The sequence below is a fragment of the Pinus tabuliformis genome, chromosome 4_2 (assembly GCF_031772625.1).
Source record: "Pinus tabuliformis cultivar Carrire ecotype Pingquan chromosome 4_2, CPIR1, whole genome shotgun sequence".
Classification (NCBI taxonomy): Eukaryota; Viridiplantae; Streptophyta; class Pinopsida; order Pinales; family Pinaceae; genus Pinus; species Pinus tabuliformis.
Window position 1 is genome coordinate 298,046,362 of NC_142304.1, and position 27,959 is coordinate 298,074,320.

The 27,959-nt window shown below is 41.5% G+C and overlaps 1 protein-coding gene across 2 annotated transcripts in view; it reads right to left on the minus strand.

Moving 5' to 3' along the window:
• The window catches only part of LOC149169181 (callose synthase 3-like), a 266,097-nt gene that overhangs the window by 75,455 nt on the left and 162,683 nt on the right, over nucleotides 1–27,959 (minus strand). For both annotated transcript variants that reach the window (XM_089428596.1, XM_089428595.1), the window contains exons 22-28: nucleotides 10,089–10,183; nucleotides 9,923–10,007; nucleotides 9,675–9,835; nucleotides 9,282–9,405; nucleotides 9,088–9,188; nucleotides 8,875–9,001; nucleotides 8,643–8,794 (exon numbers count right to left, since the gene is read on the minus strand). In XM_089428596.1, the coding sequence (XP_089284722.1) occupies nucleotides 8,643–8,794; nucleotides 8,875–9,001; nucleotides 9,088–9,188; nucleotides 9,282–9,405; nucleotides 9,675–9,835; nucleotides 9,923–10,007; nucleotides 10,089–10,183 (845 nt within the window). The remainder of the gene's footprint in view (nucleotides 1–8,642; nucleotides 8,795–8,874; nucleotides 9,002–9,087; nucleotides 9,189–9,281; nucleotides 9,406–9,674; nucleotides 9,836–9,922; nucleotides 10,008–10,088; nucleotides 10,184–27,959) is intronic.

Sequence of the window (27,959 nt, forward strand, 5' to 3'; positions counted from 1 at the left end):
ACCGGCCTCTTCGGCTCAGCAACAGATGTGGCATCTCTCAAGGTGTCCTGAAGCCACTTGGGCTTCCTCTTCCCTGAGCATGCTTCTCCCATAGGAGAATGAAACTCCTCCTCCTCATCACCATCAGTAGCCTGAACTCCTGACTGTCTGTCTGCTGTCCTCCTGCCTGCACCTGAACCTGTAGAAGCTGAGGTACCGTGTGAACTGTCCATCAGTGGACTCCCTAGTGAACTGCTCTGTGAACTACTCTGCATGCTGCCCGGAGCACCACCCCTCTGGCTCGGCGAGCCACTGCTCACTGATGGACCTGACATCCTCATAGATGTACCTCTGGATCCTCCTAATCCCTGCCCACTGGATCCCTGCGACTGACTCAACTGCTGCTGAGGGTCTGGCTGATCCAGATACTCTAACTCCCGTGACCTCCTAAAGGCCCTGTCCTCCTCGAACTTCACATCCCGTCTGACAACAACTCTCCTCTGTGCAGGAATGTAAATCCGAAAGGCCTTTGAGGTCTTACTGTAGCCCACAAAGATACCCTTCTCCGCGGTGGGCTCTAGTTTGGTCCTCTTCTCCTTGGGTATATAGGAGTATGCAATGCATCCAAAGATATGAAGATGACCAAGATCAGGCTTCTTCCCAGAGAAAGCCTCCTCCGGAGTCATGTGCCCCAAGGCACGATGCGGACTCCTCTTCTGCAAGTAAACAGCTGTGTTGCAGGCCTCTGCCCACAAGAACAATGGCAACCCCTGATCATGTAACATGGCTTTGGCAGCCCCTATGATGGATCTGTTCTTCCTCTCCGCAACCCCGTTCTGCTGGGGGTTGTAAGGAACAGTGAACTCCCTCCTAATGCCTGCCTCCGCACAATAGTCAACAAACTCTCCAAGGGTGTACTCTCCTCCATTGTCCGACCTCAGGGACTTGATCTTCCGACCTGTCTGTGTCTCCACAAGAGCTCTAAACTCCTGAAACCGCTTGAAGACCTCACTCTTGGTCTTCAAAAAATAAATCCAGGTCATGGAGTTATCATCAATGAATAAAACATAGTACTCATATCCACTCAAGGAAACATGAGACATCTGACCGCTCACATCGGAATGAATCAAATCAAGTATCCCCGTCGCTCTACTGTCACTGCTGGGAAAAGGGGATTTGGCAAACTTGCCCATAGCACAACCTCTGCAAGTATCAAAGTGATCAGTACTGAAATCTGGCACACCTGTAGTGATCTCCCGCAATGTCCTCAAGGCTCCATGATACATATGTCCCATCCTGCGGTGCCAAATCTCACACAGCTCAGAACTGCTAGCTCTGCTGTCGATACTACTGCTCAATGCCAAAAGGGGCTGGAATGCAAACTTGTACACCTTTGCATGGCGTACACCTATCACTCTAGCTGAATCAGCTGGAGTGCCCCTGGGATACATCAACACCTGTCCTCCCCTGAACAGTACCTCATATCCTCTGTCCTCCAAAGCTGAGACGGATATGAGGTTCTTCCTCATCCTTGGCACATAAAGAACATCTGACACTTTCAAGGGAGGTCTGGACTCCCTCTGAAATGTCAGTGTCCCCACCCCGACTGCTCTAACAACTCTGTCATCACCGAGTACTACCTCAATATCAGTGCCACTCTCTGAAAGCTCTGAGAAGTACTCCCGGACTCCTGTCATGTGACGTGAAGCCCCACTGTCCACATACCAGATACCTGAAGATGCTCCACTAATCGAGGGAAAAGCATGCTCCCTCTAAACCTGTGTGGCAGGTGATCCTGCACTAGAGGACTCACATGTAGTGAACGCAAACTCCCGGTCAAAACGACCTGCAAAGTCCTCAATCTCTGCTGAAGCTGTCACGTCCTGGTTCTTCCCCTTCTTCTTCTTCTTCTCCGGACACACAACTGCATAGTGTCCCATCTTCTGACAATTCCAACACTTCACCTTGGAATAGTCCTTCTGTGTGTTCCCCTGTTTACCTTTACCTTTGCCTTTGCCCCCACCACCGCTTGTGGAAGCCTGCTTCTTCCCTTTGCCCTTCTTGCCTCCTGCCACCAGTGCTACATCCTCATCCTGCTCAACTGGCTTGGCTGCCCCAAGCTATCCTTTCCTGATCTCTGTCTGAATGCAATCATCCCAAAACCTCTCCCATGTGGGAAGGGTCTCACATGCACAAACCCCATCAGCAAAGTTCAACCATGAACGGGGGAGGCCATTCACTGCAATCCACACCAACTCAGTGGGTGGAATGGCCTCTCCAATCGCTGCCAACTCATCTCTCACATTGGTAATTTTTGTGAGATATCCAACTGCACTATCATTACCCATCTTAATGTTCTTCAGCTTCTCCTTCAGGACCATCTTCCGGTTCTCATTGGTACTCTGGTAGAGATTGGACAATGTTGTCCACATCTCATGGGCATTGCTCTTTCCTCTCACATGAGGAATGCAATGGTCTTTGATTCCGTCTAGAATCGGCCTCTTACCCTTGTTCTTTTTATTATAAGCAACCAACTGAGTAGCATCAGTAGGCACAACAACAGGGTTCTGTGTGGTATGCACCATGATATCCCAGACTTCTACCTCCTCAAAGATACTCTGCATTCTCTCCTTCCAAACGCTGTAATTTGTATGCCCATCCAGCCTATCCTCTACCCTCAATCCCAATGACATCTTGCTGTCCTAAAACTGAAAAATAGCACTGTTGTGGTAAAGATAAAACTGCTGTTTATGAAAAATCAGCTTGCTGGAATTTTCTGAGTGAAAAATCAGCAACTGTAATTTTTCCTTTTGTTGTTCCAAACTGCCTTTCAGCACTCAAGCTTTGATACCATGTAGAAATACCCCGGTTTTCAGTTTCTCTTTATTTCTCCCATATAGTTAAATGCTCTTTCCCATAACCATACATTTAACAAGCTGAAAAAAATAAATTTGCTGAAAACACAAATTCTGGAAATTTTACAGAATGCTGGAAATTGCAGAAATAAAAAATCAGCAGTAATAAACAGCCATTAAAACACATTTAAACACTGAGATTTTTTGTCAATGTGACCCTGGAAAAACCCCCTACAACTCTTGGGGAAAACCAGTTTGAGAGCTCTTCTTTATTTCTGGAAAATGCCTTTTACAGTAGGAGAAATGTTCAGCAAACAAAAAATCAGCAAACAGACTTTTACAACTTATCTCAGCCTTGCTGAAACTCAGCCTTGCTGATATACCACTGCTGATACTCCGCAGTTGTTGCTGTTACACCGCGGTTGTTGCTGTTACACCGCTGCTGTTGCTGTTACACCGCGGTTGTTGCTGTTACACTGCTGCTGTTGGTGTTACACCACGGCTGTTGCTGTTACACCACGGCTGTTGCTGTTACACCGTTGTTGTTGCTGTTACACCGCGGCTGTTGCTGTTACACCGCAGTTGTTGCTGTTACACCGCTTTCAGCTGCTGAAACTTCGCTCTCAGCTACTGAAACTCCACTCTGCTGAAACTCCGCTTTCAGCTGCTGAAACTCCGCTCTGCTGAAACTCCACTTTCAGCTGCTGAAACTCCGCTTTCAGCTGTCCAGAAATCTCCCTTGCTCTCTTGCTCTCCTTCTCTCAATCTGCTCATGAAAGAATTGAATGATCTTTTTCCTCCTTTTCCTCCCTTAACCCAACCCTAAGTGACTTTTGGGTGATCCCTAAATCCAATGGCTGAAATAGATTTAGATCAATGGCCGAGATTAAATGCTCATTTAAATCTCACTTTCTATTTTTTAATTCACCCCACTTCAATAAAGACCCACTTAGTCATTTATTTCCAAACTCACTTTTCCTTTCTAATTTTTCATTGACTTTATAAAAGTCACTTTAAAATTAGACTTAGTAACTTTATCACTTAAAGTCACTTTTAAATTAGATTTAACTTTATAAAAATTATAAAGTTACTTTAGGAGAAAAATTAAATTCTTTTGGACACTTTTCCCTAGGCCAAAGATCAAAGCCTAAGGGAACCACCTGTCCTCCGGTACCAAATTTCAACACAGATTAGCCTAGCGTCGGTCCTCTTAGCTGCTGCGCTGCCTCCAGTAGCTTCTCTCCACCTCTCTGTCAGTATTCCCGAACTATCCCTGCCGTTCTGCTGCAAGATCTCCCCAATCAATTTTCCTCCTGAGAACTTCTCACCTCAAAAAATCGATTTCCTCAATCTCTCAGTGTGTGTTTCTAAAGGAACCCCAAGCCTGCTTCATATACTTTTCTTGAAGAGACTTCAATGACCGAGATTAAGTCTCTAATCAACGGCTAAGATTAAACATGACTTGATCCGCCTTCTAGATCATTCTCAATCATATTTTCATTAATACCCATTAATATTTTAATTTTCCTAGGTTTAGACTTAGGAACCTCATTAAAAATATTAATTATTTTAATAAAATACAATCCGGGTGGAATTTCACCAAACGGTTTCTGGGTTTTTTAGAATTCATGTGCCTTAGTCTCTCCACCAATTTTCATGGCTAGAGCACATCTGATGCTACCAAAAACTAACACGCGTGCCTCTTACCTTGATGATTTTTTGGGACCAAATTTGGCAAGGAGGGAGTAGTGGTGGATTTTGCATATGGGCACCTGAACAAACAACTTAAAGAGCCATCAAATTTTCACCATTGTAGTCCTATAAAAATTTTCTTCTCCTTTGGAGAATCCTTAAGGATTTCTCTCTTTTGTAACTTATTGTAATATCGTTTGTTTGCTTAGAAGGGAGATTTAGATATTTCTTTTGGTATTGATCTCATTTTGTGAGAGAGATCAAGCCAAACATTGCAATTTTGTGTAACTTTTGAGCAAAATTTAGATCATTTTGTAACATTTCAAAGGAGTGTCATTTGCCTTGAGGGAATCATTTGTAAACTCCTATCGAAAACCACTCTTTATCCCTCACTTTGATAAGGGGGGTCTAATCTAATAAAAGACACATTTTTCTTGAGAGTTAGGGGGTTTTCCCCCTAAGCATCCCCTTCCCCCATTTGGGGAAGACCCTTGTGTGTTGCTTGAGTGGTTCTCTTCTTGTGTGATCTAAAATTAAAGTAGAGTAGATTTAACACCAAATGCATTCAATTTCATTTACAAGCTATTCCAGTTACTTTATACATTTGATTTGACTTACTTTCCATTTCATTGTACATCTATCTAGTTTACTATTTTAATTTACTCATTCATTTTAATTTCAAGCATTTCAACTCCTACAATAGATATTTACTTTGCATTTCTTTCTTAGAGCAATATTTTACCTCCAGCTTAACTGGTTGAAGTAGTAATTAGGGACCATCCACCCCCATTGTCTCCTTACTCCGAGATCCAAGCCTGGGAAAGGGTAAGGTCTAGGGAAGGGAGTTACTTTGAGACATGTTTAAACAATCTTTCAATCTAATTCACTTAACTTCAAGCGACAACCTAACTAAATCTAAAATTTACGAAGAACATCTCCTTACAACACAAACTAGGATTGATACCTGGATTTATGCTTTATCTGCTCTCTTATTTCACAAGTCTTGTTTATTTTGACTAATCATCATTATTTCAAGTATCATTTGTTGAACATCATGTTGTATTTCCAAGTATTTTCATTTATTGTGCTTGCTAGTTTCTTATTTCCCACTTTTACTTTTAAAGGCATTGATATTTTGGGGCATCTTTATTTCAAGCATTTCTTTCCAAGCATCGGTTTTCAAAGTTATCATCTTGGATCATTTGCTTAGCAAGTACTTACAATTTGGCACTGGTCTATTTCCTTCATCTTGTAATATTTACACTTGTGGATGTATATGCTCATTAAACCCATGATTGTGTTTTCATTCTTTTAATGCTCTACATAGTTGAGTTGTATCTTGGTCATTTTCACTAACTCCTAGAACTTAATTAGTTAAGCCTTAGTTTTTCTTGTAGGGCACACCTCCCTTGGCTTCGACTAGGAGTGAGCATAGATGGAGGAGTTGCGAATTGAGTGACAACCTCAACTAGAGACTTGCCCCCAAGGCCACACCAAGTGGAGTTAAATATTTTCTCCACAATTAGCCTAGATGTGGATTAAGGTGGCAACAAATGGAAACCAAGCTTTAGAAAAGCACTGCTTTTCCTCAACAAACCAATGGTAGTCAACAGAAAATTGATACATCTACTCTAAGGATATTGTAGCAAATGCCCTAAGCTTTGGGATGAGTAGTTGCATTATGTACAACATTCCTATAATCGTGCCATACATTCTTCTACATAGAGGTCTCTTTTTGAGACATGTTTTGGCTATTTGCCTAAGTCTCATTTGGACTTTGCTTTGAGGAACAATTCGGTGGTGGATGGACATAGCAATGCAGAGAAAGCCACAAAGTTCATCCAAAAGATCTAATAGGTTCATCAAGTTGTTTGGGAACAATTGGAAAGGAACCAAGCTAAGTATAAGATTATGCATGACAAGCATCAGGTTGATCATCATTTCCAATTTGGTGATCAAGTTTGATTATATATCAACAAAGAACATCTTAAAGGTGAGGGAAAAAAACTCAAACCAATTAGGTATGGTTTGTTTACAATTTGAAAAAGATTGATGAGAATGCTTTTCGGTTAGATTTACGTCCATATTTGAAAATGCGAACGATAAAGAATATTTTAAAGGTGAAGGAAAAAAATCTCAAACCAATCAGGTATGGTCCATTTACAATTTTGAGAAAGATTGATGAGAATGCTTTTCGGTTAGATTTACCTCCATATTTGCAGATGCATTCAATGGTGTTCAAAAATTGAAACCATATGAGCCTCCTATGATTATGGATTAAGATAAGACTGTTCAAATTCCTTTTGTTTATGATTTTCTCTTGAATATCTCAATGAGTTGTAGGAAGATATTATTTTTGACAGGAAAGTGAGGATTTCACGAAGAGGTGAAGTGGACATTGGAATATATTTGTGTGGATCTAAAAGAAATACATCAATGTAAAGCATGATGGATGGAAATAAAAAAGTGAGGGAGTTGTACCCTTGCTAAATAAAATCAAACTTTTGGTGGTCCAAAAACTTCTTAATGGGGAGGATTGATCCAAGAAGATTCTCATAACCAATCCAAATTGATGATCTCAAATGCTAATGAAAAGGTCTCCATGTCGAAAAGCTCATCAAAAGCTTTCCAACATAATTTGAATGGACTCAAACAGACATGTACATAATATCCTTCCAATTTGCACATAATTATATATTTTAAAGGAAAAATAAAAATAATGTGAAGTCCAGCTAAAGATGAATCTGAAGATTTACTTTGCTTATGCTTGTCTTAGACACAAAAATTTAAAAGAATAAATGTGCCCATGTGATTGCTAATACTCCAATTCAGAAGCTTACATTTCTGTTTCCTTAGGTCTAGGGCACAATCTATGGGTTTTATCCATGTACGTGTATCCTGGAAGACCTTCTTGCAACATCCTCAAGATACCGTAGAAAGCATTCTAGAAATAGGATGCACAGCATCAGGTTCGTTGCCCATTACAGCTTTAAATTAAAATCTCGATCTATGGAAGATAGTTGTCCATTTCAAAAAATTGCCAGGTATTAGGTAATGGGGGTATGTGGATGTCAACGCGGCGCCACCTAAACTACTAACAGCAGTCAACAGGTGTGGCACTGAAAACAACATTTTTAAACTGGCACTCAAAACCACATTTTGGGGCAAAAAATTAATGTAAAATCCAACTAAAAACCTAGTCATAGTTTCATAGCAGAACCTTGCCAACATGAACTTTCAGCATTTCAAAACTGACTCGAATCCTCAGAATTTTTTAACAGATCCAGATCTTTGGATTTTTCTGAATAACAGTGGGTGAACGAAAATTTTACCACTTACATCTCGTCATATTTTATTTTCCCATCCTTTTTGCGTTAATTGGCAGTTTGCATGTATCGCATGAATTCCAAATGTAGACAACTCGTGCAACATCATAAATGTTACAGGGAGTTATTATTGTTGGCGGCAATGCTCCAACCTCCACGTGTCTTTCACATTGACAGATTTCTAGACATTGAAGATTGGGGTAAACATGTTTGGGAAACGATACCATTAATATTGTTATGTCAAGCAGTTCCAAGTATTCGAGTGTAAGCATGCAATTGACAATGGAATTGCTCATCTCCATAACCCGTGGTAATTCTAAGTAATCTACACCTGCGGTTTTAGTATCCTACTTTTTCAACTGACTTAACAGTCTGATGGAACTGGGGAAACCTAACCATCGGAAGCAATTAAAAATCCTCTATTACTTAAGCTCCATAGATTACCGATGGAACTGGCCAAACATGTTGAAATTCATAAGTGTCAATTCCTCTCAACTCATTAGGTTAGAGAGAAAATCCGACAGCTTCTCCACCATTGCGCGTTCTCTCTCTCTTTAAGCAGCATCCTCAGAATAATTAGCTTTCCAATAGCATCTATCAAATTTTTTTTAACCTTATGCCCAGTAAAATTACTTATTGCATTAACCGCTTATGTGCAATATGGGGAGGCAATTCCTGAATACTAGAACTCGATTGATGAGAAGACAGGGACTAGCTGTTATGCAGTGCCCCCTTGTTTCATAAGCAGTCGGTCAATAGAGATCCTTCGAAAACTAGAGATAGTTCTTACCTGAATGGCAACATATTTCGGACTTTCGGAGCATTGGGCATATCCATAAACAGAGAATTTGTAAAGAAGGTAAGACGGCGTCGCGCTTCTAAGTTGGCAGGAACATCCATAGCAGATTCCTTGACTGTTAATAGCAAATGAAGCCTCTTAATCTGTCAAAACATACAATTGCCATCTTTTTAGGGATGAATTCACTCTCTGTGTCCAATATTGATCAATCCAAAATATTTACCTGCTCGTCCCATGCATCATAGCGTTCGCAAGGATAGCGTACAGATGCAAATAATGGGGTCCTTTCAGTCTGACCAATTCTGGTTACATCTTGTATTGGTTGCGAACCATGGGTTGAATGCAAAAATCTGTATTGTACAATTATATGAGAATTGATAAAAATACAAACAATGTTTCTAACAATTTTCAGAGAAATGATAGAAAGGTAACTCACTTATGACCATCTATCATGATATCTTCAGTAACCACCTCTAGCATATCTTGAAGAAGAAGAACAACTGTGTCTCTGGAAATTACTTCAGTATCATTTTTCAACTGCAACATGTAAATGTTCAAGTAAGCTATACAACTAAGTTATCATCATGATAACAACAAGCATGATGCTATATTCACTGAAAGCACTTATACCAGATATTCTACTAGCTGCACAAACTTGTCGTACAGCAAAGGAAGCTCGCTCATCTTAACATTGTCCAGCAGGGTATTATGCTCAATATGCATATCCACTTCCTCAATTATTTCCTGAACGACCCTGAGAAGAGAACACAAATCATGTGGGTAACTATACTAAAATCATAAAAGCTGAAGAAACAATCTCAGAGCATACTACAAGCCAGAGACTTAAAAGAAAATTCTACCTGCGTTTGAATCAAGAATAACAGTAACAATTTCCAAAAATAAAAGCTAGTTTATTAAAGGAAACAGACTTAAATCATCACGATAAACAGCCATCAGCGCTCAGAAAGAATCAAAAGAAGAGTGTAATGGTCCTATTCTTGCAAAATAATTAAATGCTCGTACCTTTTCTCGTGTTCATCGATGATGATGCTTTTAAGAACATGCTTGGATGATTCATAACATTCTTTAACAGCACATCGCATGTTTTCATCAGCATTTATTTTTTTTTGCAGAGCTGCATCATTTCCTTTGAAATCTTTTGCCATGTCCAATGCTATAGGTATCTGGACTTGTATGGGAATAGCCATAAGAAGGAAATTGATAGGAATGAACTGTTTTCAGTAAGAAAGAATATGAAGAAACAAATTTACCTTGCTAGCAAGTAAAAATGGTGGCCATTGCACAAGGTGAAAACCGGGATCTGTAGAATATGGTAAAACCAAGAGATCCATCTCCCTGAACAAGATGTAATCTGGTCAAGGCCTCATCAATTTTAGTTACTAACTTTTAATTTTTAATTGTAGAACAGAATGTTACCTATTGTTTATCAAATCCTCTTCACGAAAACTAGCAATGACTTGATTCCATATCTGGGCAAAATTTGCAGCCTCTTTCTTTTTCCCTGGCTTGGCCTGCAACATCCAGAACATAATTTTATCATAAAATACTACCAATCATTAGGTTGGTATCCAGCAAAAAGCAATGTTGAGGCAAAAGCCCATTTGCAGGAAAGCTTAGAGCTTCTTGAAAATTCTCCTTTTCAATTCTGGCAATAATGAGTCATGACCAGCCAACTCTGACTCAATCCTGGCAAACATTTCCAAGATTATTGATGAGGCAGTTGATTCAGCCATACTAGTGTCAATTTGAACACATGATAAACAAGTCTGCATTCAATAGAAATAAAATGCTACAGCAGAACTAAATAGATAGTTAAACACCTAAGAAAACTGTTGGATCTGCAACCATAATATTTAGGATTGACTGTTCAAAAGTAAAGACATGGCATATCACATGCTTGATTCAAAACACTGTTACCCCTCATTTTGACGATTGCACTTGTGACATTTATCACAAGGATCAAGATTGCAAGATGACATTGTTGGATCATTTGATGGACTTGTTATCCTTTATACTAGCAGGGGTACCTATACATTCATTTCTGAATTTTTGCACCATTGTAAGCCCAAGGTCATAGGTTAAAGCTATGAAACAATCGTGTGAGGCCTTGTAACATATATCCCAGAGTTTGTTTAGTCGGACCATGGCCAATTCCTTTGAGTTCATCTCTGTTCCTTTTGTCCTAGATAGGATTGGGGACCTTTGATGGGCTTATATGAGGACTCATGGTTTTGGAGGAGCCTTCTTTTTGTAGGGGTTATCACTAGTGTAAGGGCTCCAGTCCATGTCAAGTGCACCTATGTCATTCCACATGATTATGAGTCTATTGAGTCTACAGGTGGTCTTGGATTTAGTGTAGTATCCCTCAGATGTTTCTAAGACATGGTAGTCTTACAATCAGTGACATTTCACACTTCCAAAGACACTTCATGTTTCACAATGCAAAGTGGTCTCAAAAGTCAAAAAGTCAATAGGGTCTCAGATTGTAGAGCTTGAAGAGAGGATTACATCCCACATGGAAATTTTCCATTTGATGAACACATTCTCAAGATATGACTAGTCAAAGCTAGTCAAACAGGTGGAACATCTTTCCAGGGGCAAAATAGGTGGAGCATTGATGTATTTTGGACAAGCATTATGTCAAAAATGATCTAAACAATGAGAGAAACAAAACCCATGTCTTGGATTTTGTACTTCCTAAAGGGTGTTAAAGATCCTCAATTTGACCATTATTATTGGGTTTTGACCCAGGTGATATGGAAAAGATTTTGTAATGTCCCAATCTAGGAAAAATAGTGCTATGCAAAGCAAACAATAAAAACAACACCATAAAATTGAAACATTCAGTGCACACCCATAAAAATTCCAGGAATAACCATCAATTGAGCCATTTTATTATAATATGGGAGCAAAGTACAATAATGTGGAAGTGTTGCACCTAGGCTTGCCTCAATGGCTTGTTGCTCTAAAGTGGAGTGATTAGTCTAAAAGTCACTCTAAAGTAGACAAAGGGCTTGTTGCTCTTCATTAAATACTAATTGCATACACCCTTGTACATGACAAAATGCAATGGAAACATTGCAATCCATCGAATCCTAAATTCTTGAAAAACTATTAAGTCTGTTGGATCTTGATTGAGATCTAAAATTCTACTTTCTCCATATGAAATCCAATGAGGTCGGAACCACTCTCACATCCCGAGTCATTTCATGGTAATGTTAAAAATTTAAGTAAAAGGATGAAAATGAAAGATAAAGGTAAATGTCACTTTTACTTTAAGAATTTAACATTACCATGAAATGCATAGCATTAGTAGGACAATGTGGTCAAATATTATGTTTCCCCTATCATAAATCATTGCTTACAAACAAATTTAAGGGGGGACGCCTGGGCGTCCCCCTTTTGGGGAGTCGCGTCCCCCACACTAGGGAAATGTCCCCCCTGCATCTCCCCACGTCTCCCCAAATGGGGGACGTGGGGAAACGTTTCCCCAGACGTCCCCCCATCCCGGGTGCGTGGGGTGCGAGGGGTGCGTGCACTCGACCCTCGGGGACGTGTCCCCGTGGAACATTGGTAATATGTCAAGCCCAGATGGCACAAATAACTAATGCAATGATGCCCCGCACTGCTCTTGTGAAGCTGTGATGTCTACTGCCAAGATGCTGCTAGAAACCCCACCTCTGGTGCTCATAAAATTCCGGGAAATTAACCCCGACCTCTCCACCCAATACCCAGAATAACCCACGAAGGAATTGGCCAAATGTTGACCTCGGAATTTCGGCCCAAATTCCCCTAGCTCGTCTAGATGCTAGCTGAGTTGGGACCCCTGTTTGACCCCACAAATCCACCCAGAAAATTTTGCAAAATTAGCCCCAAGCTCCTCAACCAAAACCCTCCAAAACCCAGAAAGGGGTTGGCCTAGTTCTGACCCCCGAAATTCGGCCCCCAAATACCACGTCCTCCTCCAAGTGCTAGGAAATACAACCTGCCTATAGCTCGCTGGAAAAACCATGCCAATCACTCCAAAGGCTGAGATATGTGAAAATTTCTCAACCAAAATCCCTACTACAGCAACTGATGATATTACTCTTATTTGTTAAATTCCTTTGAACAAATTACATGTTGTTTCCTACAGCAAATATCATAATACATACACTCCAACCTTCACTTAATTAAATATTATACGGAAACAAGAGACTGAGCAAAAAAGAAAATACAACACAATTGACACCGTTATTTTTGGACAAATGTCCCTAGAAAAACCCAATGCGGGAAAACCGGTGCAGCAGATCTGAGGGTTTATTATTACTAAGCAGTAGCAAATTCTGAATACATCTTTGAATACCTCTTGGATTATTTAGTTATAGAGAGAAATACTAGCAGAAAGATTTGTGAGATTACCTCACACAATCACTAAGAAAATCTAGGCTGATCCGAACATTGGATGAAGTGCCTCTAGCAGGTCCTACACTGCCTCTGCGTAGCCCTCACGCAGTTCCTGCGTCAACCTCTCTAGGCACGCATCACCCAATTTGCTAATCGATTTGCTGCTCGCAGTCTCCCGGTCTCACACCCCGACTCCCAGCTCCTGAAACTAACTCTGCCCAACAAAATCTCAGACTCTCTCTCACCCTCTGCATGGCCCTTCGTGGCCTTGCGTCAACCTCTGCGTGAGAGTTGCTGGATCACTCTCTGCGGATGACTCTCAAGCTGAGAAAATCTCTCTCTCTCAGGATGCTATCCCTGCCCCTCTCTGCAAGAAATCTCCTCGATCAAAACTTCCTCATGAGAACTTCTGACTTCAAGTATTCGATCTCTTGATCTCTTAGTGTCTTTTCCAAATGAACCTCAAGCTCCCTTAAATAATCTTCTCGTTGACATTCAACAGCCCAAATTAAAAGTTCATCAATGGCTAAGATCATTTTAGCTTGATCCTTGTCTTCTTTTAGAAGTTACACCCACAATAAGATTAATACCCATTAATATTTTTAATTTCCTAAGTTTAGACTTAGGGTCCCATTAAAAAAAATATTAATTATTTTAATAAAATTGTCTCTGGGTGGAATTTCCCAAAACTTTTTATGGGTTCTTTGGAATACATGTGCCCAAGCCTCCCTGCAAAATTTGAGGCCTGGAGCACATCCAATGCTACCCTAAATCAACACGATACTGTGAAAATTTCTGAATCTTTACAAACAAAAATCCTACTGCAATTATTGGTTTAACATCTACTTATTATTTCATTCAGCAAGTTATTTAACTACATAAATAGTGGTGTAAACATTATTGTAGACTGCACTGACATACAAATCATAAACTGAAACAATAGATGAGACAAACACACAAGGGACACTGTTATTTTTGGACAGCACGTCCCTGGAAAAACCCAATGCGGGAAAACCAGTGAAGCAAATAGAGGGTTTGTATTATTAAGCAAGCAGAATTTGAGTACAACAGGTTGCCTCTCAAACCAGCTAACCTTACAGAGAAATCACGACAACAAGAAATACATACGAGGGTTTACCTCGTTCCCCAAGTCACAGCTAATTCAATGAGCGATCTAGCTCCTCCCGGCAGATACTGCGAAGTTCCTACGCAATCACTGCGTGGGCCAGCGTCTTGCCTTCAAAAGATTGCGTCACCCCTTTTGATGGATCGATTTGGTGGAGGAAGACTATTGTTTAGCCCTCCTGGATCAGAACCTTGCTTCTCCAGCAAAATCTCATACTTCTTACGAATTCTCTGCACTGCCACTTTGTTAAGTTATGGTATGTTCTATGCTTATAACATTTTACTTATCTTTCTTTTTATCATCCACAGATTAGCAATCACATGTACATAAAGTAAAGTGCAGATAGAACATTAAACGATCGACAAAAAACAAGCCAAGACAAGAGACACAAGATGTGGCGGCTAGCCAGGGATAAACCCCAATGTGGGGAAACCCTTTGATCAAACCTTCCTTTATCTTCAATAATCCAACAGAGAGAAATAATACATAAATCAGATTTACATTAGCAGCAGCAAACCCTAGATCAGTCTCAAACGAGGGCAAACAATATCTTGCAAACCGACTATCGGATCGGCTTGATTCCACCACCAAAAAATGCGGCCTTCAGAGGAGATCCAGATGGACCTACAACGCAGTTCTGAGGAGGGAGTCTTCTAGTCAACACTGGTCAAACTTTGGTTCTGCAGTTGCTACCCCAAAACTACGTCCTTCCTTCCACATGTGTGACAGAGTCTCTTTTTTGCACAGTAGAGAAGAGCCTCTTTTTTATGCAAGAGAGAGAGAGAGAGATGTGATGAGACGAGTGAGAGCAAATGAGGAAAAGTCCTGTATTTATACACAACTGTTGATGTTTGAGTAGATGCAATTGTTGGGTTTCTGAGCCTACATGAGTTGCAGGTCGGCTTCATAATAATTCCATAATCAAAATAAATTCATATCTCCATAAATACTTATCAGACTCAGATGATCTCTAGATCAATCCTACACCTCTCGACGAGAGGAATCTAATAAAAATATTATCAGCCATGAATAAGATGACCCACATGGAGTTTGGCCCTAGTTGCCAATTTTAACACTCCCTCTCAACTAGGGAGAACTCCATTTGCAATCTGTCTGTCGGTCGCTACTATTCATCCATCAAATGCACTGCCCTGTACAACTTGACCGCTGCTCTGCTCTATCTTGCCTGCTCTGCTCTGTTCTGTTCTGCCTTGTTCTGATCTGCTTTGCTCTACTCTATTCTGCTCTACTTTGCTTTGTCTGAATTATGAAGAGAAAGAAATGATCGAGGATGTATCATACTGACTCAAAGTCAATCTCAGAGTATGTACCACTGGTCCCAGACTAGTCTCAACCGACCCAAAGTTAGCATCATAGTGGGTACAACTCTTACCACTGGTCCCAGACCAAAATCATCCTCCACTGACTCAAAGTCAGTCTCAGAGTGCGTACTACTGGTCCCAGACCAGTCTGAACCGACTCGAAGTCAACATCATAGTATGTACCACTCCTACCACTAGTCCCAGATCAATGAAGGTCATCCTAGCATAGGGAGTATGGTAGATACAGCGATGCGTCCATCGATACTAATATGGTCCCTATCCTCATTTTCCTACTCATTGATCAGATGAGAGGTACTTCCCATGAGTCCTAGACTGCATGGGTAGGGTGCCTTGACAGGATAACTTAATCAATCTTGTCCTCACAAGAGAACTAATCATCTTGCTACATAAACACCATGGAGAACACATCATCCAGGCCTCACAGGAGAACTAATCATCCTGCTACATAGTCGTCATGGAGAACACATCATCCAGACCTCACAGGAGAACCAATCATCCTGCTACATAGTCGCCACGGGGTGTACATGTATACCACCAGGGGATGGTGAATCACCCTGTGGTCATATGTCGCTCCAAGAAGTACCCCATCGCCCCTCGAAGCTCCCAGAGCTTAATGCATCATACAGGACCCTCATCAGAGGGTCTTTGAACAACACCAAGTTGTTCTCGGAAAGTCAGGAATTTGACTTTCCCTAGGGGCTTTGTCAGAATGTCGGCGACCTGTTCATCTGTACCGATATGTTGGAGCCTTATTGCTCCTCGTTGCACCATATCTCGAATATAGTGGTACCTGATATCGATATGCTTGAAGCGATCATGATATACGAGATTCTCTGACAAACGAATCCCACTCTCGTTGTCACATAGGATCACAGTGTTATCCAATGTAAATCCAAACAGCTCACTGAAGGGCTTTCGCAACCAGACTGCCTCACAAGAGGCCATGCTAACAGCAATATACTCTGCTTCAGCGGTGCTCAAAGCCACCGACTTCTGCTTCCTGCTCATCCAGGATATCGAAGTAGATCCCAAGGTGAAACAGCACCCGGAAGTGCTCTTATAGTCCACCACACTGCCTGGCCAATCAGCGTCAGTATCCAAGTAGTCTCACATCTCTGGCAGTGTATCTTAACCCATAAGTGATTGTGCCACGAAGATATCTCAATAGATTCTTGGCACCAATCCAATGTATGTGGTGAGGTTCAACCATATGTTGACTCAATGTGTTGACTGCAAAGCATATGTTTAGATGGGAGTTCACTAAGAACATTAATGCTCCGACAAGTTGCCTATACTCGTTAGCATTTCGTAAAACAAGTCCAACAGCACTACCGCTTAACTTCTTGAAGTTAAGCTCTATCGGGGTAGTTAGATGCTTGCAGTCTACCATACCGAATCTTTCCAATATCTTCACCACATATTTTCCTTGAGATAGGAAAATTTCCCTTGGCTTCTGCCAGACTTCAAATCCTAGGAAATAGTGCATCAGTCCTAGGTCCTTCATTTCAAATTCAAAAGCCAACTCCCTCTTACATTTGTGAATGAGAGGGTATGCACCTGTTAGAAAGAGGTCATCCACATACAGCACCAGTATGAGAGGTTTGTCATCTTCAACCTTAAAGTAGAGGTTAGAATCGACTCACTCCTAGTGAATCCCAGCTTCATCAAGTAGGCTATCGATCCTCTCATACCATGCTCGAGGTGCTTGCTTCAGCCCAGAGAGATCTTTCTTCAACCTGCATACATGAGATTTTCGATCATAAATCTCAAATCCTTGGGGTTGCTCCATGTAGACCTCTTCTTTGATTAAACCATGCAAGAACACGGTCTTGACATCCATCTGATGTAGGTTCCATCCTTGTGAAGCCGCAAGGGCTATGATCAAGCGGATGGTGGTATATCTGGCAACATGTGCAAATATCTCATCATAGTCTATACCTTCCTTCTGGGAGAAACCACGAGCAACAAAACGAGCCTTATACTTTTTTGTACTTCCATCTGTTCCATGCTTTATTTTGTAAAGCCATTTAGAAGTGACAATTGTCTTGTCCTGGGGTCTGGGAAGTAGTTCCCAGACATCATTCTTCATAATAGACTCATATTCTTCGGTCATAGCATCCTTCCATACTTGATGCTTGACGACATCTGAGAATGATGAAGGCTCATTTTGTATGATCGTGCTCATGATGGTCAGGTATCCCTGATACCTGTTACGTTTCTTACTTTCACAGAAGGTTCCTCGGGGTGCAGCACGTCCTTCAGCTTCATCAAGTAGCCCCTTAAGCCATGAAAGCCTCTTCCTAGAAGAGGAGGGCTCATGTGGAGGAGGATCAATCGGATCCATGGGTTCTTCCACATCAGGCATTGTTTCATCATCCTTTTCTTTCGGTTCTTTGGTGTCCACTTCTTGAGAGCTCCTCAAAGTCAGAAGATTGTCCACCTTACTGAGAGCCATATCTTCGTCAAAGGTGACAACATGACTAATCACGACTTCCCTTTGACTGACTACATAGATTCTATAGCCCTTAGTATTTTCTCCATAACCCACGAAGGTTCCTTTCTTTCCAGATGCACCTAATTTATTCCTTTTCTCTTTCGGCACATGAAAATATACAAGGCTTCCAAAAATTCTAAAATGAGATACGTCAGGTTTCTTACCGGTGAACATTTCTTCAGGAGTCTTGGAACCCAATGCTTGATGAGGGCATCAGTTTTGTACATATACGGCAGTGTTTGCAGCTTCGGCCCATAGAAACTTCGAAAGTCTTTGATCATGGAGCATGGCACGGACAACTTCCACAATCGTACGGTTCTTCCTTTCCACCACACCATTTTGTTCAAGAGTATATGGTGTAGTAGTCTCCATCTTGATGCCAGCCTCTTTACAAAAATCATGGAACTCGTTAGATTCATATTCAGTCCCATTATTAGTCCTTAAGATTTTGATCTTCTTTTTGGTTTGATTCTTGATCAAGGCTTTCAAGTGTCGAAACCAAGAGAACACTTCATCCATCTTTTTCAAGAAGTATATCCACGTCTTTCGAGAATAGTCATCTGTAAAAGTAAGGTTATATGAATATCCTCCCAAGGAGTTCACAGGAATCATACCAGATATCTCTGAGTGAACCAATTGTAATGTATCGGAGGTCTTGCTTTGGCTTGAGGGGAATGGTCCCCTTTTGAGCTTTCCTTCGGCACATCCTGGATACACACCTTCTTTCTCTACTTGGAATTCAGGCATCCCTGTTACCATTTGTCTTACATTGGGTAGAGCTTTGTAATGAAGGTGGGCAAACCTCCGATACCAAAGTTTGGACTGAAGAGATGTGTCACAAGACATGACACCCAGCAGACTTCCACCGACCTGATATAATGAATCAACTCGAAACCCAAGAGTGAAGGCATCTTTAACATTATTTTTCCATATACGTACCTTGCCATCGCTGAAGGCTACCTTGTAGCCTTTGTCTTCCATTGCCGAGATGGACACCAGGATCTTTTTGAGGTCAAATACATATAATACATCCTGTAAGTGGATTGTATTACCTTGATTCAATTTGAGAGAGACAATGCCTACACCTTTCACGGGATATTTCATATTATCTCCAAGGACAATTTCCAGGTTAGTTTCTTTCTCTATCAGATTATGGAGAACATCTTTGTAACCACTAAAGTGCCTTGAGGCACCACTATCAATGAGCCAAATTCCAATTGAATCCGAAGTAGCAGAGGTAGATAGAGCAGCTGGTAGATAATATTCATCTTGCTTATTTTCAACAATGTTGGATTCATACCCGGAATTTCTAGCCTTCTTAAATGGTTGTCCTGTTTCTTGACTTCCAGCACTCCTTTTACCTTTGCTATTGAATTTTCCATTCCTTTGATTGCCATGAGAGGGATTTTGATCATCGTCCCGGTGTGAGTCCTTTCTATCAGGGCACTCTTTTTTGTCGCAAATGTAGCATCGTCCTTTTCTTCCACCCTTAGGTCCAGCCTTTCTTTTTGATTTAGTCCCAGAAGTGTTTCTTTTCTTAGCATGAGAAGAAAAGGCAGCAGGAGGACCTTTAGGCATGGGCATTTCTTGCTCTTCTACCCTTGTTTCTTCTTGGATGCATCTAGCCATTAATTCCTCGAAACCAGGAATTACATTATTGTTCAGAAGAGTAGTCCTGAACACGTACCATTCGGATGGTAATCCTCCAAGAGTCGTGAGTGCCATTTTCCTATCAGTAATAGTCTCCCCAATAGATAGGAGATTGTTCCTGATCTCGGTGATTCTTAAGAAGTATGCTTGCATACTCTCATCTTTACCCTTCTTAATTTCCTTCAGCTTATTTCTAAGAAACAAAACTTGATTTGCATCATTAACTTTAAATAAACTCACCAGTCTATCGTAGATTTCCTTGGAGGTGTTCAGGTCGGAGATGTAGGCCACCAAGCGCTTGTCAATAGAGACCCGAACGATCTTCGTTGCTTTGACTTCTCCGATTTTCCATTTGTTCCTGGCAGAAGCGGATGCATTTGATGGAGGCTCAACAATATTGCCACTCACATGGTCCAACACTCCTTGATCTTCTAGGGTTAGATCGATAGCAAGGTTGCACGAAACGGGGAAACGGGTACGAGTTTCCGAAACGGGAAGCGATACGAAACGCGACCTCCCCAAATTTTGGAAACGGGGAAATGTGAATATATATATATATTAGGACATTTAAGAAATATGTGCAATCATAAAGCATAAATGATACATTCTAATTTATTACATTATGATAAAATTGTCAATTGTCAATGCATAAACTATAAGTATCTAAATTTGCATCACATTTACTCATGAATAATCACATAATGAAAATAGAAATATCCAAAATCAGCCACGAGAAATTTCTAATTTCTTGTCTCGTGCTTGATTGGTAGTCTCTTCCTACATAGTCGAACGACCTTAATGCTCCTGATTAAATACAAGTTTCATACCCTAGTACCCTACATTCTCTTGATTATTGGGAGTCTCCCCTGCATAGAGGGCTTGGTTCTCTTGATTAAATACAAGTTCCATACCCTAGTACATGATAAAATCCAATGGAAACATTGCAATCCCCCCAATCCTGAAATCCTGAAAAACAAATAAGTCTGCTGGATTTTGAGTGAGATCTAAAATTCTACTTTCTCCATATGAAATCCAATGAGGGTGAAACCACTCTCAAACATCCTGAGTCATTTCATGGTAATGTTAAAAATTTAAGTAAAAGGATAAAAATGAAAAATAAAGGAGAATATCACTTTTATTTTAAGAATTTAACATTACCATGAACTGCATATCGACACTAGGGCAAAAGTTCACTTTTATAACTTTAGACAGGCATCTGGAAGCAATTAGAAGTCACTAGGCTAACGTAAGAATAGATTAGAAAACAAATAAAATAAAAAATAAAAACACAAGTAAATGCTGAAACGTGGGTCGTACGGCCCTGAAACGCGTCGCAGGTCGTACTGACCACATTTCAGTTTCGTGAAACGTGGCAGTATGGCCTGAAACGCGTTTCAGGGCCGTACCAAATGCGTTTCAGGGTCGTTTCCCTACGGAAACGCCCTTCTGCCTCACATTTCCTGCAACATAGATCGATAGACATCTTCCATCTATGATAGTCAGCTTTCTCACGGAGCTTGTCCTTGGCAGGAAAGAGTGATGAGGACCCCATAGTTCTTTTAGGATAGCCTTGCCAATCTTCTCTTCAGTGATTGCTCTTGCTCTTGCTCGGGCTTTGTCTTCACCTCAGCTCTGATACCATGTTAAGTTATGGTATGTTCTATGCTTATAACAATTTACTTATCTTTCTTTTTATTATCCACAGATTAGAAATCCCATGTACATAAAGTAAAGTGCAGATAGAACATTAAACGATTGACAGAAAACAAAACAAGACAAGAGACATAAGATGTGGCAGCTAGCCAGGGACAAACCCCAATGCGGGGAAACCCTTTGATCGAATCTTCCTTTATCTTCAATAATCCAACAGAGAGAAACAATACATAAATCAGATTTACATTAGCAGCAGCGAACCCTAGATCAATCCCAAACTAGGGCAAACAATATCTTGCAAACCGACCGTTGGATCGACTTGATTCCACCACCAAAAAATGCAGCCTTTAGACGAGATCCAGATGGACCTACAACGCAGTTCTAAGGAGGGAGTCTTCTGGTCAACGCTGGTCAAACTTTGGTTCTGCAGTTGCTGCCCCAAAACTGCATCCTTCCTTCCACATGTGTGACAGAGAGTCTCTTTTCTGCGTAGTAGAGAAGAGCCTCTTTTCAGCGTAGGAGAGATAAAAAGATGTGATGAGATGAGTGAGATCAAATGAGGAAATGTCCTCCTGTATTTATACACAACTGTTGATGTTTGGATAGATGCGACTGTTGGGCTTCTGAGCCTACATGAGTTGTAGGTCGGCTTGATAATAATTCCATAATCAAAATAAATTCATATCTCCATAAATACTTATCGGAATCGGATGATCTTTAGATCAATCCTACACCTCTCGACAAGAGGAATCTAATAAAAATATTATCAACCATGAATAAGATGACCCACATGGAGTTTGGCCCTAGTTGCCAATTTTAACACACTGCAAGAGACCCTCCCGACCTGCGTCAGCTCTGCGTGAGCCCTTCCTGGGTTGTGTAGGCCTCTGCGCTGCCTTTATGATGCTCAGGTTGCCTCTGCCATGTACTCTTTAGCTCAGAACTTCCTCTCCAATCCAAATCTCTGCTTATGCCCCTCTCACTGCAACTCAGATCACTTGTTCGATTTTCTCAGCAAACCACGCCCCAGAAAAATTGAACTAACTAATCAACTTGGTCTATCTCCAACTGACCCTCAAGCCTCCTCTTATACCTTTCCTGTTGATGAATCAACAACCGAGATTAAGTATCTAATCAATGGCTAAGATTAAATTAGACTTGATCCTCGTCTCTTAGAAGCTTCTCACCCATAGTTTCATTAAAACCTATTAATATTTTTATTTTCCTAAGTTTAGACTTAGGAACCCCATTAAAAATATTAATTATTTTAATAAAATACAATGCGGGTGGAATTTCGCCAAACGATTTTTGGGTCTTGGAGATCTCATGTGTTCTAGCCCCTCCACAAAATTTCGGAGCTAGAGCACATCCAATGCTACCCAAAGAATCAACACTCTTTCATAGCGAGGAATGTGCTCTAGCAATACTTCCCAGTAGAAGTATCACATTTATCCACGACATTGGTCCTCTGCGTTGCTAATGCTCGGACTGCTGCCCCTCATCCACTGCATTGCTACAATCTGTACTGCTGCCCATGACACTACCATTGTCTCTGCTACATCAATACTGCAACTCCCTCTCAAATTTTAATATGCTGCATCATGTTGCCCCTAGCACTACCACTGCTAACTGTTGCACTGCAACTTAGTTGCTGAGAAGTAAGCAATTGAAAATCCACCCAACAGTTGACATGCTAGTTAGTCTGGATACCCCGTGATGTTGAAGCTACCTATGCTACTAATTTGTGTTGACCCTTTGATGCTATTGTGCTGTTGTTGTATCTATTTTGTGCCTCTCGCACTGCTCAACACTCTATTGCGCTGCTTCAAACTTTGGCACTCTAGCTCTGCCACTATCGCTCCATCATCCCTCACACCATGTGACTCTCGTCATTCTACTACTGTCATTAAGGGCTCCCGTAGCTGTATGTGATCCAAGAGTTTGGGCACTTCAAGGATCCTGCCCTAGTGTAGTCCTCCCGACTACAACTCAATGTTGCCCCACCTCTTCTTTAAAGGTGCATGAGCACTCATGGTGCAATCCTCATCATCGTCTTCCTTGTCAGCTTTCGCTGGAGCAGCCTTTGAGTCAGACTTGTCTTCCTTGCCCTTCTTCTGAGGGCACTGAGTGGCGAAATGTCCCAGTTCACCACATCTGAAGCATTTGACTTTGGATATATCTTTCTTTTTCCTCTTCTGTTGCCCTTGTTGTCCCGCTGATGCGAGGGCTACATCCTCCTCTTCCTCCTTCTTGACTCTGATTCCTTTGCCACTACTTCCCGCCTTGGTTAACCATCTGATCTCTTCCTGTTGAAGAGCTGCCCACATCTCCTCCCAACTGGGGAGAGAAGCCCTGCCCAAGATGCTCTGGACAAAGGTCTCCCAGTCTTCAGTGACTGCATTCAGGGCAGTCCTGACCATGTATTCAGGATCTAGTGTAGACCCTACGGAAGTTAGCTGGTCTCAGATCCCTTGCAACCTAAGAAGGAAGGGATCGATTTCTTCTCCCTTCTGCATTTGATATTGTCTCAGCTGGTTCTCAAGCAACATCTTCTGTTGAACGGAAGTTCCCTCATACAAAGTGGTCAAGGCCTCCCACATTTCCCTTATTGTGTCCTTTTCAGCAATATGTGGGACCACATGATCCTTGACCCCGTCCAAGATCATGCACTTCACCTTTGCTTGAGCCTCCTCGTATTTCTTGAGAGGATCAGCATCAACCGGAACAACAACCATCCTCAAGGCATAGTCCTTGATGCGATTTTTGTCCAAGACTGCCAGTATCCTGGCCTTCCAGATGACAAAGTTGGATGCTCCATCCAATCTGTCTTGATCCCTCAGTCCATTAACTGCCATCTCTACTCAAATGAGTATCGAACAGGTTCTCTTCTCCCTTTCTCACTGCTACCCCAAGAAGACTCGGATCTAGATTTATTTGGCGCTAGAAATCCTCTAAGGAACAAGTTCCTTCTAGACTCCCTCTCAGTTCTGATTTCCTTCATGGAAATCCTACCGCCAAATAATGTCGAATCACCCCTTCCCAATCCTCCTTTGCTGCTGCTCAACAACCCGGATCTAGATTTCTTTGGCAAGAAATCTGTTAAGGCAATGACTCCCTCTACCTCAGTTTCATCTCCACAAACATTGTTCTGCAACAATAGCAACAACGTCCCACTAGCACCTCAGATCTGATCTGCACTGCTCCTTCTACCCCAGCAATTGAAGAATCTGAGCTCCTTAGGCTCTGCGCAGTCACTGCATGAACTAGATCAATTCCTCCTGCCCATTGCGTCACTCCTTCTTGGTCCAAGAAGATGACGTGGCTATGCGTGAGCCTGATCTTCCCCTCTCTACTTTTGCGCTGGCCTAGAAAGCTGACACAATCACTGCGTGGGCTCCTCCCAGGTACTGCTTGATCCAAAATGGATCTAACATAGACTTCTAAGTCTACGAATTTTCCTCACAGAGGAAAAATGAAAGTCATTGGATGATTTTGAAAATAGTCTCATTTCATAGATTGTTTCATTCTGAATCCAACGCAATTTGAACGGGCCAAAACGGACTCCGGACGAAGGAGTTATTGTAAAAACAAGATTTGCCCAATGTCCTTAGAAAAGGAGGCATTTCTTATTAAATTTGGCCTAAGGGTTAATATTAGCCATATGCTCTAAAAACCTTTGTTAAGCGTTAAACCTTTATAAAGCGCGTTTTACATTGAAAAAGCACATGCGCAGTCTCAGCAAGGCAGATCCGAAGAATTTATATCAAACGAGCTAAAACCCTTTGAGTTCCGGAAGGAAGGCGGTAATTGGGATTTCGGGCAAGCTCCAAGCGGTAAATGGTATTGGAAGGGTTGAACCCGATTCCATACACTGGTCGAAACATAGAAGGCCGCAGGAGAGAGAAAACCGCTTTTTCAGGCAGGTAATCTTCGCGCAAGTGGGCCACCTGAAAAGACTGTCGGTTGTCGGATTAGAAATCGCGGATCAACGGTGGAGATTGAGCAGACTGCTTGCTGTTTAGGGTTTAGTGCGAACCGTCAGATTAAACGGTAAATCGACGGACAAGATTAAGTCACAATGTTTTAACCAAAGGCCAAGGGCATTGCGATATGCGATAGGCCAATTACGATGAGCACTTCGAGCCATCAGATCGGAAAAGGAATCAACGGTCAGGATCTGATCAAAGATCACTGATCGGGAAAGCTTAAGGGTTGCGGACCATGGAAGCAGCGACCGCTGATATGCCGAAACAGCGATATAGCGATGGGCCGATAGCGCCGATCAGAGCGATTGGAGATCGGATTGCAGCAATGCAAAGGGGAGCATTGGGCCATGTGACATGCGATTTGCGATGAAGGCACGAACCCAATAGGATTAAAGGGGCGATTGAATTCTGTTTGAAATCCGGCTTTGCGGATTTTCATTGGATTTCTTTGTATTTCCCGTGTATTCCATTATTTGGGTTTTGTTCGGGTTTAGCCATGGGCAATGCACAAAGCGACTTGCGATATGCGATGAAAGGACGGACCCGAGAGGATTATAGATGTGATTGAATTCTATTTGAGTTCTGGCTTAAAGGCTCATGATGTGTTTTTGTGAGTTTTTCCTGTGTATTCTGTTATGTGTCTATTCCGGGATTAAGGCAGAAGGAAGGCCAAACGATCGGGTTGCCCATGCCCGCCGGTTCCTTTTCAATTATGAAACTGTTTCTAATTCAAACATCATTGTTCCCCACCGTAAGGAAATGATGAACAGAACGTGTCATGAAAACACGAATTAAAACGCAGAAGGAGGCGAAGAGACGGACAGTCGGTTTCCACGCTTTAAGCGATTGTGGTAACAAAACGTGTTATAAAATGCGATGAACCCAGAGATGCTGGAGGGACAGAGGATAGCCACCAGAGCCGCAGAGCCAGAGTGCTTGACAGAGGCAAAGCCACCAGAGGTTGGAGGCAGAGCCGCAGAGCCAGAGAGCTCAAAGCAGACTTCTAAGAGCCATGATGTTGTAGTGAAGTTGCAGAACAGCAAAGAGATCAAATGATCAAGCTATTGTTGATGTCCAAAGTGTGTTGAAGACAGAAGAAGGAATTCTAGAGACAGTAAAAGAATTCTGAGGGAGTTGGTGCAAGCTAGAGCTCAAGATAGCTCAGAGCACTAATTGAAGGAGTCTAGTCTAGAGAAGCCTAGATCTGTCTGCAGTGTAAGGACAGCGAGGGGTAAGATGGTATTCTAAGCCCATAGGTACAGTTGTAAACCTATGGAGTTGAGTGTGGAACTTGTAAAAGAATTTAAGCCATAATCCCAAAGAGCCTAATCGAGTTTATTAGAGCTCAAGGAGACATAGCGCAAGATATCAGGGTGAACTCCATATTATATTGTTGCCTTATGTGATTTGCTTATTTGCTACACTGTTTTACTGTTATGTGTTTTATTTCACTTTAAGCAAATCAACTTAAAGCACTTAACAGTTAAAGGCAAACAAAAGACATACACCTACTTCAAGTCCTTTTAATTCCGCATTTATCAATCATAAGCATAGATCTTGGAAATTGTTTAAGCTTTGAAGTGGGAGAGGTTCTTGTTGGTTGACAAGAAGCCTTTAGTGCCCCATTTCAGATCAAGTGGTATTAGAGCAGCAGGTTGATTAACCCCACCTTCAAAGAAGGTGATATCAGAGCAAGTGTTATCATGGAGCAGGTTGTATCGTGAAGCAGATTGTATCATGATGCAGGTGATATCAGATCGGGATGCTTGATTGACAGAGCAATCTATATGCTTGTTTGACTTGAAAGGTGTTTAAACAGTCAAGCACTGATTGTTTGATTGTTTGTGAACTGACTATTGTTTGAGTTTACAGAAGGGAAAGCTATTGATAGCTAAGTCCAGGAGAGGACAAGAAGGAAGAAGGGCTGAAGGCATTCTTTTTATCCCAAAGGACCTCAAAGCAATCCTTGAAGCACAAGAGGTTTGTTGCAAAAGGTTGCTTGAATAAGCTCTTTGTTAATCTTGTTTGAAGTTCTTTTGTTCATTTTGATAATGACTACTTCTACAAGTGAGTCCTCAAATTCTTCTTTCTTCACAATATTCTTTGATGAAGACATAAAGCAAGACTTGTTCATCATGATGGATATGATGAGAGAAATGTATGAGGATGGAAGGAAGAGCATCATACTTAGAGAGCAGTTGAATTCCATGAAGGAAGAGAAGCAGTTGCTTTCTGACAAATTGCAGGAAATGAAGAGGCAACTTCATATTGCAAATATGAACCTGAAAAGGATGCATGAGTTGGAGACATAACTCCTTGTTGCCAAAGAAGCCTTAGTCAAGTATCAACTTGAAGAAGAGGTAAACAATTCCTGTTTGTCTTCAAAGTCTTCTAGGAATGTTTATGCTGGTTCTTTTCAAAAACATACCGAAGGCATAGGGTCCAAGTTGATGTCCAAAATGGGCTATGAAGGAAAAGGCTTGGGCAAACATGCACAGGGTATTGTTGAGCCAATAATGGTTGAGGAAAGGCCAAGTATTTGGGTCTCGGCTATGGACAATCTTATGGAGAAAGTTCCAAAACTGCCGTGAAGACAATTGAAACAGTTCCAAGAATAAGTTTCATTGCAGGTCTTCTACCTCAAGAGTG